Source organism: Bubalus bubalis, chromosome 2, assembly GCF_019923935.1.
Source record: "Bubalus bubalis isolate 160015118507 breed Murrah chromosome 2, NDDB_SH_1, whole genome shotgun sequence".
Taxonomy (NCBI): Eukaryota; Metazoa; Chordata; class Mammalia; order Artiodactyla; family Bovidae; genus Bubalus; species Bubalus bubalis.
Window position 1 is genome coordinate 39,011,856 of NC_059158.1, and position 13,750 is coordinate 39,025,605.

Here is a 13,750-nt window from a genome sequence, read left to right on the forward strand (position 1 = left end):
AGCCTGGCAGGCTACAGTCCATGGGAGTCACAGAGACTCCCTGAACACAGGGAGTTGGACACAACTGAACACACACCGCACAGGATATGCTTTTAAGTGTATCCTAAATCAAAATTAAATTGGGTCCAGATGTCCTGGCCCTGGGAGACCAGACTGAGGACAAACAACCCTTAGACATGTAAACTGCTACCATTATTTCTAGAACTGTTCTTCTTTAGGTTGGGTTGTCAGGTATCAGGCATTTGTATGGAGGGACTCCCATTTCCACTCTAGCTAATTAGATCAAAGGTGGACAACCAGCCCAAGACCAACAACATCCCCTCTCCCAGTAATTTGAACTTAAAAGTTCAGAATTGGTATTCAGAGTTTGTCCTAATCAGAGCTCACTCAGGTGAGCCTCGTTCAGGTTGTTCCATGAGCAAGAGTGGCTTGGAGGATCTATAGGACATTAACACAAAAATGCATTTGGCTAACCCTTGAGTCTCTAGAATTACTTCCATCTTGAAGACTTCAAAGTGAAAAATACAAAAATACACTTATAATTAAAATGCAAATGTTTTCCCATTAAAAGAAAGAATCATCTCCAAAAAAGTTTTACCCATTTTAACTTAATTTTTAAAATTTACTGGTCAATTAGACAGGAGACTGAATGAAGAATAATTCTTCCTTTCCAATTACTAAAGCTGGTTAAATTGGCTCTACAGAAACGTTTCCATTTACGTGCACTGAGTGACTGCAATTCAGTTTTTCCTTAAAATGTGATCTTTGAAAACTGTCCTAATGCTGAGATTTGCTTCATTTTACATTACTATCAATTTTTATTTGTAAACATTCACTTCTTAGGTTGGTTCACTAAAATCACAGATGGTTTAATTCCTCTTGGAAAAAAGGACAAAATCTAGGTATCTTTTCTTTCACAAATGAGGTCATTTCACTTTCTTGCTATTTTTTTTGTACTTATTGATTCCTATAAGTGACAATTGAGAAAAAAACAACACCTAAGTAGCACCAGGTGATGGAATTCCAGTTGAGCTATTTCAAATCCTGAAAGATGATGCTGTGAAAGTGCTGCACTCAATATGCCAGCAAATTTTGAAAACTCAGCAGTGGCCACAGGACTGGAAAAGGTCAGTTTTCATTCCAATCCCAAGGAAAGGCAACGCCAAAGAATGCTCAAACTATTGCACAGTTGCAATCATTTCACATGCTAGTAAAGTCATGCTCAAAATTCTCCAAGCCAGGCTTCAGCAATATGTGAACTGTGAACTTCCTGATGTTCAAGCTGCTTTTAGAAAAGGCAGAGGAACCAGAGATCAAACTGCCAACATCCATTGGATCATCGAAAAAGCAAGAGAGTTCCAGAAAAACATCTACTTCTGCTTTATTGACTATGCCAAAGCCTTTGACTGTGTGGATCACAATAAACTGTGGAAAATTCTGAAAGAGATGGGAATACCAGACCACCTGACCCGCTTCTTGAGAAACCTACATGCAGGTCACGAAGCAACAGTTAGAACTCGACATGGAATAACAGACTGGTTCCAAATAGGAAAAGGAGTTCGTCAAGGCTGTATATTGTCACCTTGCTTATTTAACTTCTATGCAGAGTACATCATGAGAAACGCTGGACTGGAAGAAGCACAAGCTGGAATCAAGATTGCCGGGAGAAATATCAATAACCTCAGATATGCAGATGACACCACCCTTATGGCAGAAAGTGAAGAGGAACTAAAAAGCCTCTTGATGAAAGTGAAAGAGGAGAGTGAAAAAGTTGGCTTAAAGCTCAACATTCAGAAAACGAAGATCATGGCATCTGGTCCCATCACTTCATGGGAAATAGATGGGGAAACAGTGGAAACAGTATCAGACTTTATTTTTCTGGGCTCCAAAATCACTGCAAATGGTGACAGCAGCCATGAAATTAAAAGATGCTTACTCCTTGGAAGGAAAGTTATGACCAACCTAGATAGGATATTGAAAAGCAGAGACATTACTTTGCTAACAAAGGTCCGTCTAGTCAAGGCTATGGTTTTTCCAGTGGTCATGTATGGATGTGAGAGTTGGACTGTGAAGAAAGCTGAGTGCCAAAGAATTGATGCTTTTGAACTGTGGTGTTGGAGAAGACTCTTGAGAGTCCCTTGGACTGCAAGGAGATCCAACCAGTCCATTCTGAAGGAGATCAGCCCTGGGATTTCTTTGGAAGGAATGATGCTAAAGCTGAAACTCAAGTACTTTGGCCCCTCTCATGAGAAGAGTTGACTCATGGGAAAAAACTCTGATGCTGGGAGGGATTAGGGGCAGGAGGAAAAGGGGACGACAGAGGATGAGATGGCTGGATGGCATCACTGACTCAATGGACGTGAGTTTGAGTGAACCCCGGGAGTTGGTGATAGACAGGGAGGCCTGGTGTGCTTCAATTCATGGGGTTGCAAAGAGTCGGACATGACTGAGCAACTGAACTGAACTGAAGTAGCACCTTGGATTTATATCAGGATAGACTCAAACCATTGTGACCGAAGAACTCATTTGGAAGCTCAAAAGCAGAGGACTTTGCTAGAATTTGGAATATTTGGAATATTGAATCTCTCCGATCCAATTAGTGTTTTTGAAATTATGAGTCCTAGGTGATATCATAGAAAAATATTAGAATCAGTGCATTTGCAAGAAGTTTTAATCTAGCTGAGAAAATAAGACTTAGAAACAAAGGGAGGACAACACGGTAGTAAGTATAATTAACTGTCAAAATTTCACAGACATTAAGCTTGAAGAAGACATTCAATCAAGTCTCCTGGGAAGAACAAAACTGCAGCTGGTGTTTGAACAGAAGGGAGAAAAGAATCCTGAGCTTGGTCAAGGTCAGGAGCAAAGACAGGAGTGGAGAGCTCATGATCTGTCCAGAAGGAGGCTGCAGATCTATGCCACTGCAGCAGGGGACAGCCTCTGCTGAGTATATATGGAACCACAGCCCCACGTGATGATTCAGGGGTGGATGGAACACACACAGATTTGAACATCAGGAGAAAGAGCTAAACCTGACTCAGCAGAAAGGAGTTGTTAATCCATTATTCAGTTGAGGAGTCATGATTTTAGGAAGACTAGTCTACTCCCTACTGAATTTAACCAATACAGTTCCTTCTTTCTGTTCCAAAGGATATATAAAACACAACTACCAACACAATATGGAAATGTGGAATCCTCCATAGAACACTGAAGAGAATCATCATTTTAATGACGTCAAAGCCATTTCCAGTTTTATGTTAGAATCTACTTCAGCCTAATGATCTTCTCTCCCACAGTCCAGTGCAGAATCATTTCAGGCTCATCTTCAAAGCAAGGCTCTCTTTAGAGCATTGCATCCTATTTATTTAATAACTGGAGCTAACATAAAATAAAAAATAAAATCCATACTGGACAATATAAGAGAAACACCAATAGGTTAAAATAATTAACAGAAATAGTCAGAACCCTGGGGAAAAGGGGTTCTGACCCCTTTTATACAGGAACATGTAAAAGATATTTTTTAAAAATTCTGTATCATGTTACTATAATTATTTTCAAGAGTTTTGCACTAAGAACTTTATTATCACACCTCCCCAAAGCAAGAACTGGTATTCAGACTATTAAATTTTAATTGAGTATTTGTCAAGGCTTAAACCTAAAAAAAAAGTCAGAAAAGTGAACACTTTTCTGAATGAGGAACTGTTAACAGTGGTACTCCCTGAGCCCCACAGATATGGCCATTTTTATTAAATATTAACAAATATTTTAATAGCCATGGTAAAATTTCCAAGTTTGCAACTGCCCCTGCAGGCAGTTCAAGCTGCTAATCAAAGACTCTTGTAATAAACCTCACAAAGTTGTGTATCACTCGTAAGTCCCGAACATGGGCTTCAATGTGGCAAGCCAAAGTGAGAAAGCGAAACATCCCAACCATGAAAAGGACATAAAAATGACTAACGACACCTCCCCCAAGGGCAGTGGCTCTTTAGCAGTTATTCTCCATTCTCACTGAACACTAGAATCACGTAGAAAATTTTACAAAGGTCTGAGACCTTCACCACAATGCCTCCTCCAAGGGATTCTGGATCCAAGCAGTGGCTGAGGATCCAGTCATTAAGATAAGATGCTTAAGAGAGATGCTTAAGATGTTCACAGGTTCAATTTGCTGGACCCCTGCTTAAGATGCTCAGGGTCCAATGTGGTGTGCCGCAAGGGGCAGTACAGGGATCATCAGTGGGAACAAAACAGCCAAGGTTTTCCTATACTTCTGCAGGAACTGTTGGCAGGAGACTACAGATGGAATTGTTGAGTTTCAGAAGACCCAGACTTTGGAGGAGGATATATTTAAAACTAAAATCCTGAAGGGTGAGCGTGGGCTTGCTCTGAAGCCCAGGATAGTGCTACATTGGAGCTTCTGGGAAACGGTAGTGAGAGAATATTGACACCAGAGGGACGCTTCCCTTGCGAGTCATCTTTCAGAGGATGCAGGAATTGTTCTCAAGAAGTAATGGCCAAGTAAGTGGAGGCATGCACCAGGGCTCTGGGATGCAAGGCTCCCATGGGGAGGGCAGGAGGACTGGCTGGCCGAGGCAGAGACATCAGCTGACTGCAGTGAGAGCTGACTCGGCAGCAGTAACCTCAGAGCCAAGTTCCTGGAGGAGGAGGGAGGGAAGCTGGGGGAGTCGGGAGTGAGCAGAACTTAGTGCAGAATTGGTTGGTGCATCTATGCAAGTTTCCATGGCGGCCCCCAGGTCACCCCCTCCCCCTGGGTAAGCCTGCTCCCACCTCAAGACACCCTCCACCACTCTTCTACCCAAGACAGTTGTCCTTGATCAGTCAAATCTACTTCCCCTCCTTGCAGGAGAGGAGGGATGCTCATTTCATCCTCTGCAATAAGAGTAGGATCCACATAACACATGATGCCCTTGAGGTGGGGTACATGAGGCCAAACCATGGTTCGGTAAGAGAAACACACTGGAGGGCAGGTGGGGGTTGGCTGTTTCACCACTTGGTCCTGCATTCTCATGTGTGATGGACTCCAACATGAACCCCTTGGAAGTGAGCAGACTCTTCCCAGAATAGACCCCCCCCAACCATGTCCTTCACCTGCCTTCCGTCTGTAGAAAAACTTTAGTCGAAAATTTAATCAGAGAGGTGAGAAAATACAAAAGGAAGAAATAATAATAGCTTAGTAATTAAAAAAAAATGTCAAGGACCTTTGGTTCTTCCTCAAGGACTACAGACAATATTCTGAGCCACATCCTTTGAGTTGTTTTACAGAGACTGGAATCACCACCAGGTAGAAGAAGTTACCTGTATATTGCCCACAAACACACAGACATCAGACCAGCTGGAACCAAACAACTGATGATGCTGAGTCCTTCTTACCTCACCACCAACCAGTCAGAAGAATGGCCACGAGCTGACTGTACGACTCCTCACTACCCGCTCCAGGCTGGTACACTCAGTTTCAAGAACATTAGTCCACTGTGGCCCCCTTTGCCTGACAAAACAATAAAGCTATTCTCTTCTACTTCACCCAAAACTCTATCTCCACGTCAGCACTGGAGAGCCGAGGGTGAGTTTTGCCACCAATTTCCCTAGTCCAGAAGCTTCAGATTATGTGACATGAACCAATTCCCTCTTCTTTTATTCAGTCTCTAAAGGACAAAAGTATACACATCATGTTGTAGAAAGCAAGGGACATCCAGGAAAATTGGGAAGAATCAATTCACCAATTAACAAATCAGGTATTTGGCTTTTATATCCAACAATAGAAAAATATAGGCCAAAATCTTTCTTTGCAGAATACTTCTTCCTATAACAGTTGTATCTTAAACCCTAATGTGCACACAAATCACTGGGCATCTTATTACAACACAGATTCTGATTCAGCAGATCCAGGGTGGGTCCTGAGATTCATCTCTTAGAAGTCTCCAGGTGACATGAATGCTGCTGATGCAGGATCACAAGCCCCTAAAGAATTCTGGATTTTTCTATCAGACTAGCTCTATCCTAACCGATTTACTTTGACTCATGGACCTACCACTCCACATTCCTATGCAATAGTGTTCTTTATGTCACTGGACTTTACTTTCTCCACCAGACATGTCCACAACTGGGCATCATTTCTGCTTTGTCTCAGTCTCTTCATTCTTTCTGGAGCTACTTCTCTGTTCTTCCCCAGTAACATATTGGACACCTACTGACCTAAGAAGCTCATCTTTCAGTGTCATATCTTTTTGCCTCTTCACACTGTTCATGGAGGTCTCAAGGTTCCAGTTTGTGGATCACCCACCTGGTGACTTTATGGGGGGGCTAATGGTGACCTCCTCCCAGAGGACTTACGTTGCTGCACATCCCAGGACTGTGCTGCCGGTGCACCTGTCCCCACAGCAGCCCACTACTGGCCCACACCTCCACAGGAGACCCTTAGACACTCACAGGCAGGTCTGGTTCAGTCTCCTGTGGGGGTCACTGCTCCTTTCCCTGGGTTCTGGTGTGCACAAGGTTTTGTTTGTGCCCTCCAAGAGTCTCTGGTGTGCATGAGAAAATGCACTGGTCACAACAAACACCCTCTTCCAATAACACAAGAGACGACTCTACACATGGACATCACCAGATGGTCAATGCTGAAATCAGATTGATTATATTCTTTGCAGCCAAAGATGAGAAGCTCTGTACAGTCAGCAAAAAAAGACCAGGAGCTGACTGTGGCTCAGATTATGAACTCCTTATTGCCAAACTCAGACTTAAATTGAAGAAAGTAGGGAAAACCACTAGACTATTCAGATATGACCTAAATCAAATCCCTTATGATTATACAGTGGAAGTGAGAAATAGATTCAAGGGACTAGATCTGATAAACAGAGTGTCTGAAGAATGACGGATGGAGGTTTGTAACATTGTACAGGAGACAGTGACCACACCATTCCCCCAAAAGAAATGCAGCAAGGCAAGGTGGTTGTCTGAGGAGGGCTTACAAATAGCTGATGAAAGAAGAGAAGCAAAAGGCAAAGGAGAAAAGGAAAGCTATACCCATCTGAATGCAGAGTTCCAAAGGATAGTAAGGAGGGATAAGAAAGCCTTCTTAAGTGAACAATGCAAAGAAATAGAGGAAAACAATAGAATGAGAAAGACTAGAGATCTCTTCAAGAAAATTAGAGAAACCAAGGGGACATTTCATGCAAAGTTGGGCAAAAGGACAGAAACAGCGAGGACCTAACAGAAGGAGAAGAGATTAAGAAGAGGTGGCAAGAATACCAGAAGAACTATACAAAAAAGGTCTTAATGACCTGGATAACCACGATGGTGTGATCACTCACCTAGAGTCAGACATCTTGGAGTGTGAGGTCAAGTGGCCCTTAGGAAGCATCACTACAAACAAAGCTAGTGGAGGTGTTGAAATTTCAGCTGAGCTATTTCAAATCCTAAAAGATGATGCTGTGAAAGTGCTGCACTCAATATGCCAGCAAATTTAGAAAACTCAGCAGTGGCCATAGGACTGGAGAAGGTCAGTTTTCATTCCAATCCCAAGGAAAGGCAATGCCAAAGAATGCTCAAACTACTGCACAGTTGCACTCATTTCACATGCTAGCAAGGTAATGCTCAAAATCCTTCAAGCTAGTCTTCCACAGTATGTGAACCAAGAAGTTCCAGATGTTCAAGCTCGGTTTAGAAAAGGCAGACGAACCAGAAATCAAATTGCCAACATCTATTGGATCATAGAAAAAGCAAGAGAATTCAAGAAAAACATCTACTTCCGCTTCATTGACTATGCTAACGCCTTTGACAGTGTGGATCACAATAAACTGTGGAAAACTTAAAAAGATGGAAATCTCAGACCACCTTAACTGCCTCGTGAGACATTTGCCTGCAGGTCAAGGAATAACAGAACCGGACATCAAACAACAGACTGGTTCCAAATTGGGAAAGGAGTACCTCAAGGCTGTATAAGTCACCCTGCTTATTTAACTTATATGCAGAGTACATCATGAGAAATGCCGGGCTGGATGAAGCACAAGCTGGAATCAAGATTGCTGGAAGAGATATCAATAATCTCAGATACACAGATGACACCACCCTAATGGCAGAGAGTGAAGACGAACTAAAGAGCCTCTTGATGAACGTGAAAGAGGAGAGTGGAAAAATTGGCTTAAAATTCAACATTCAAAAAACTAAGATCATGATATCTGGTACCATCACTTCATGGCAAATGATAGGGAAAGAATGGAAATAGTGGCAGATTTTATTTTCTTGGGCTCCAAAACCACTGTGGACAGTTACTGCAGCCATGAAATTAAAAGATGCCTGCTTCTTGGGAGGAAAGCTATGACAAACCTGAAAGTCAAAGTGAACATCGCTCAGTCATGTCCTACCCTTTGTGAAGCCATGGACCATATAATCCATGGAATTCTCTGGGCCAGAAGCCTTTCCCTTCTCCAGGGGATCTTTCCAACCCAGGGATTAAACCCAGACAACATTAAAAAGCTAAGTATCACTTTGCCAACAAAGGTCCATATCGTCAAAGCTATGGTTTTTCCAGTAGACCTGTATGGATGTGAGAGTTGGACCATAAAGAAGGCTGAGCACCAAAGAATTGATGCTTTGGAACTGTGGTGTTGGAGAAGACTCTTGAGAGTTCCTTGGACAGAAGAGATCAAACCAGTTAGTCCCCAAAGAAATAAACCCTGAATACTCATTGGAAGGACTGATGCTGAAGCTGAAGCTCCAATACTTTGGCCCCCTGATGTGAAGAGCTGACTCATTGGAAAAGACCCTGATGCTGGGAAAGACTGAGGGCAGGAGAAGAAGGGTGACAGAGGACGTTTTGTCTAACTGAAAAACATTAAAACATTTCTCTAATTGAAACTAGAATGGAGGATGCAGGGTGAGGGGAAATGTTTGAATTATCTACACTCCTTGTGTAATCATAGAGCTGGACAACAGAATGTTAGAAATGGGAAAAATCTTGAAAGATCACTTCCTTCTGACTTGAAATACACAGATGGGGAAACAGAGGCCCCCAAAGGGACAAAACTGGACCGACCTTATGTAGCTAACTGATGTCACAACAAGTCTAAAGCCCAGGCCTCCTAACTCTCTATGAAGTGCTCTAATACACTATGATTGGATTTTAAGAGATCTTCACAATTTTTTTTTATAGACATGCTACTGTGAACTTCATGGCCCTAGCAGTGGAGATTTTTTTTGTTTATTTTAATCCAAATAAGAGTCACATTAAGTGAAAGTACACTTTGGCTGCATGACTGGCCCAGAGTCCTTTTCTTCTTTTTAGCACTTGGATAATGGCCACTAAAAACGCAGATTGCCGTCTTGACCGTATGGAAAATACCCCCAATCGTCTATTCGTGATAAGCATGGTGGAAAAGTTGAACCATCATTTCTAGGAAAAGAACCATAAAATTTACTGTTTGTGAATTGGGCATTAAATATCAGAGTTAAAGCACTATTTGTATTAGAGTGTGATAAGGTCTAGTAAACCCAACAGTTCCCAGATAAGAATGTATGAAATCAGCTTCAGTGACATGAAAACCGTAATTTACAATCAATCCAGAGGCCACAGTGGAACTTAGTAAAAATAACCACCCACAAATCATTTATTCTGATTTTAACTTCTCAGGGTGGGGGACAGAGAAACACCAGGTGTCCCTCTGCGCTGCCCTCTCATTTGGGCAGTGTTATACCTGGTAAAGTGGTGGCAACAGGGAACCTGCGGGTTATCATGCCCAGTATTTCCTGGGGTGAGCACCCAATTCCCCTCCATCTTTCCCTTTGGGCAGGGCAGGCAAAGATGAGGCCAAGCTCTGCTGGCCGCTGGGCACAGTTGAACCATGACTCCTGGTTCAAACCAGTTGATTTATTTTGTCCTCACTCCAACTTCAGGAAAAGAAGAAATGTCGGAAAGAGTTCAAGGAGCCCCTTTATCTCTCCGTGAAATCAAGAGTGAATCAAGTACATTAAAATTACACAGCCTGGACTTCCCTGGTGGTCCAGAGATTAAGAATATGCCTGCCAATGCAGAGGACACAGGTTCAATCCCTGGGCCAGGAAGATTCCACATGCTACAGGGCAAGTAAGCCAGAGCACCACAACTATGGAGCCCACGAGCTCAAGAGCCCATGCTCTGTCACAATGAGAGAACCGGCACACCACAGCTCTAATAGCTCCCACTCGCCACAACTAGAAAAAGCCTGTGTTCAGCAACGAAGATCCAGTGCGGCCAAAACCAAATAAATTACTGATTTATTTTTATTTGTATTTAATTGTATTTACTAATTAAAAATTATATAGCTTTCAAATACAGAACAAAATCCAAACATAGAACAAAGTGGTAACAAATGAAAAAACAAAACCCAGAACCCATGAAGACATTGCTGGGTAGCCACACAGTACAAGCAAATCAGAAACAACCTGAAGACGACAGCTGACCCCTATGACTCATCTTCCAAACACCATGGCCACCACTGTCCCCAGTGGGGACGAGGGTCAAAACATACTTGCATCCAAGGCAGGCAACATGGGGTGTGACTCCTAGATTTACCATTTAGGAAGGACCTTAACCTCTCTGAGTCTCAATTTCCTCATTTTCCAGATGGTGATAAATCCTACCCTGAAAGGTGGTTATTAGTATTACATGAGATGGTATACATAATATTGCCTAATCTCTCTGAGTCTCAATTCCCTCACTTTGCAGATGGCGATACATCCTACCCTGAAAGGTGATTGTTAGTATTACATGAGATGGTACAGAGAACACTGCCGGACAGCATAGGCAACTTTCAAGATCCAGTTCCTATCAGAGCAATTCGCTTGCTCGTCCCACAAACATGTATTGAGCTCTGGCAATGGTGCAGCTGCTGCTGTGGCAAGCAGAGACCCAGCAGCTACCAAAGGACAGAGTCATCGCTCCGGAGAATCTTACACTCTAGGGGCCGAGGTGGCGGCTGGGGGCAGGAAGATGCTTTAAATACATACGCACATATGCGCATCCCGTGCCAGGTGGGGGAAAGTGCCATGAAGGAAAAAGGAAGCGAGGTGAGGACACCAGACCGCGGAGCAGGGGGGCAAACATAACATCGCTAGCATCTTCTGAAAGTGCACACGGTTCCCAGGAGTTACCTGCACGGTGGAGTGCAGGAACGCCACGGTGTACAGCATCGGCTTCCACATGGGTAAATTACTGATGTCCAGGAGGTCTTGATTAATCCCCGCAAATGTTCTTTTCAGACCTGCGCGAACGCCTTGGGGTGGCTCATTAGTGAATTTGAGAGAAGTCTGTCATAAAAAACACATAGTGAAAAAAAATAAAGGTAAATAGTACTTTTGTTTCTATAAATTACTGCGAAGGGTAAAATAGAAATGACAATACATTAGACAACAATATGCTTGTGGTACATAAAAAGGCACCGTGTAAACTAGTTTCATTGATCAGAGCTAAAACCCAATAAAGGAATACCGAGTCTCACAACTCTCCTGTGGGGCTATTTACTATATAACCTTGATGATTCCAGTGAAGGTTTTGACGATCATGGCATTAAGATTTTACAATGCAGACTCGACCAAAAGGAGACTGTCATGTTCGCCACCTCTCAGTAATGACAGAAGTGTCACCTTCATTTGTATAAGTCTCAAGGCAAAGACACTCAGCTCATAGCAACAAACCTGAAGCAACGTAATGGGAAACCGGACGTGCGGCTCGGTGGTTATCCACACTCGGAAAGTATCATCGATGGTTTCTGTGATGGTCAAAGTCTCCAGCAATTCTTCCATGAATTCTAGGCCAAGGTGACAATTCTGCAGTAACACCCAGCCACCCTGTGTTGAAAAATGACCTCATGTTAATTCCTCATAACTTTTTTTGCAATGATTTTAATAAAACAAAGTGTACGTACAAATATTTTTTAAACGTTTGCTCGGGGCATGTGAATACTCTGTTTTAAGCACATACATGTTAATGGAATTATTATATGTCAATACAAACGTTTTTTCCCCTGCTTCTGGTAAAGCTGGTTACTTGGAATCAAGCGGTTTCAAAATGAATGTTACTCTGTCACCCCTGGTTCAGAAGGGAACAGAAATTAAAACGAAGTCAGACTCTATTAAGTACAGTGTGTGCACCATCTAATGGTGGGAACGGGTATTTTGGAATTTGTAACTTGTCCGGCCTAAGGTAAATCAGAGGGGACTCACGCCAAAGCCAAGCCATCCACTGTCACAAAGAGATGCACATGACCTCATGAAAGTTGGAGGAGTTGACGAAAATTCATCAACAATCAAGTTAGGAAAAAAGAGAGAATTTTAATAGAGCCAAACTGAGGATTATAGCCTGGGAGACAGACTCAGAGGCTCTGGCTGTCCCACCTATTAGAAGTCAAAGGCACAGTCATACACATTTTCAAGACAAAGGATCATACATCAAAATGACATGCTGACATTTCACATGAAGTTCACCAAAGATACACAGTCCACGTAAGCATATACAAAGACAGCAACAAGTCACCATGCTAATCTGTAAGAAGCTACATTGTTAGTGTCAAAGAAATGGGGAAAAATAAACCTGATCTTTGCATTGGAGTAGGCATTCCCACCTCTGAGGAGGCCTGGTTGATGCATAATGCAGACACACACTACACAGGGGAGGCAGGAGGCCCAAACGAGCAGCCAGAGCCAATTTTACGCTACAGTTTTCTTCTCCTGCCTTGAAACACAAATTTTACTTCACCAGAGGTAATACATTTGGTGACATTTGCTACCAGTATTCTTGCCTGGAAAATCCTATCTACAGAGGAGCCTGGTGGGCTACAGTCCATGGGGTCGCAGAGTTGGACACAAGTGAGTGACTGAGCATGCCTGCTACTGTAATACTAAATCCTTTTTTAAATTTTATGACTTTTTAATGGAAGGATAATTGCTTTACAACATTGTGTTGGTCTCTGCCATACATCAACATGTATCATTCATTCTGTTCTGTTCTGTTCAGTCACTCAGTCAGTGTCCGACTCTTTGCAACCCCATGAATCGCAGCATGCCAGGCCTCCCTGTCCATCACCAACCCCCGGAGTTCACTCAGACTCACGTATCAGCCATAGGTATACATATGTCCCCTCCCTCTTGAACCTCCCTCCCACCTCCCACCCCAACACTAAATCTTATTCTTTGTCATCACTCCTCCCAGATGTTCCTGAAACCACAACATTTATTAAGCACTATCTAAATATTGATAAAACCTTCACAATATGTCACATAACTATTACAGTTCTATAAGAACATAGTTTACTAGCCCGCTGATGCTTTGATATACTTTATGCAACAAGATCAAATAAATACAGCTACAAGTTATTGAGCTCAGTATACATATGGTAAGGCATATATATTATGCCTTATACTGCAAGAGAAAATACAACTCAGACTGGCTTAAATAGCAAAGGGGACTTTTTGGTCTAGACAACCAGATCGTCAAGAAGATGAACTTCATGGTCAGAACTCTGGGTCCTTGTGGATCCAGTTACTCTCTGATTCCCTGCTCTGAATTCCACAATGTCAGCTTTATCCTAAATCTTTCAAGTGACAATGGGCTGTACCTGTTCATGCTTATTGTTGGTATTATTGCTGTTATCTGTTTTGTTTTTGCCTATGCCTCATGGCATGTGGGATCTTAGTTCCCCAACCAGGGATCGAATGCACACCCCCTGCATTGGAAGCTCGGAATCTTAACCATTAGAGAGCC

General features: G+C 42.6%; 1 protein-coding gene across 1 annotated transcript in view; it reads right to left on the reverse strand.

Moving 5' to 3' along the window:
- DNAH8 (dynein axonemal heavy chain 8) overlaps positions 1–13,750 on the reverse strand; it is a 332,077-nt gene that overhangs the window by 55,755 nt on the left and 262,572 nt on the right. The window contains exons 83-84 of the mRNA XM_044930509.2: positions 11,686–11,838; positions 11,143–11,298 (exon numbers count right to left, since the gene is read on the reverse strand). Of these exons, the coding sequence (XP_044786444.2) occupies positions 11,143–11,298; positions 11,686–11,838 (309 nt within the window). The remainder of the gene's footprint in view (positions 1–11,142; positions 11,299–11,685; positions 11,839–13,750) is intronic.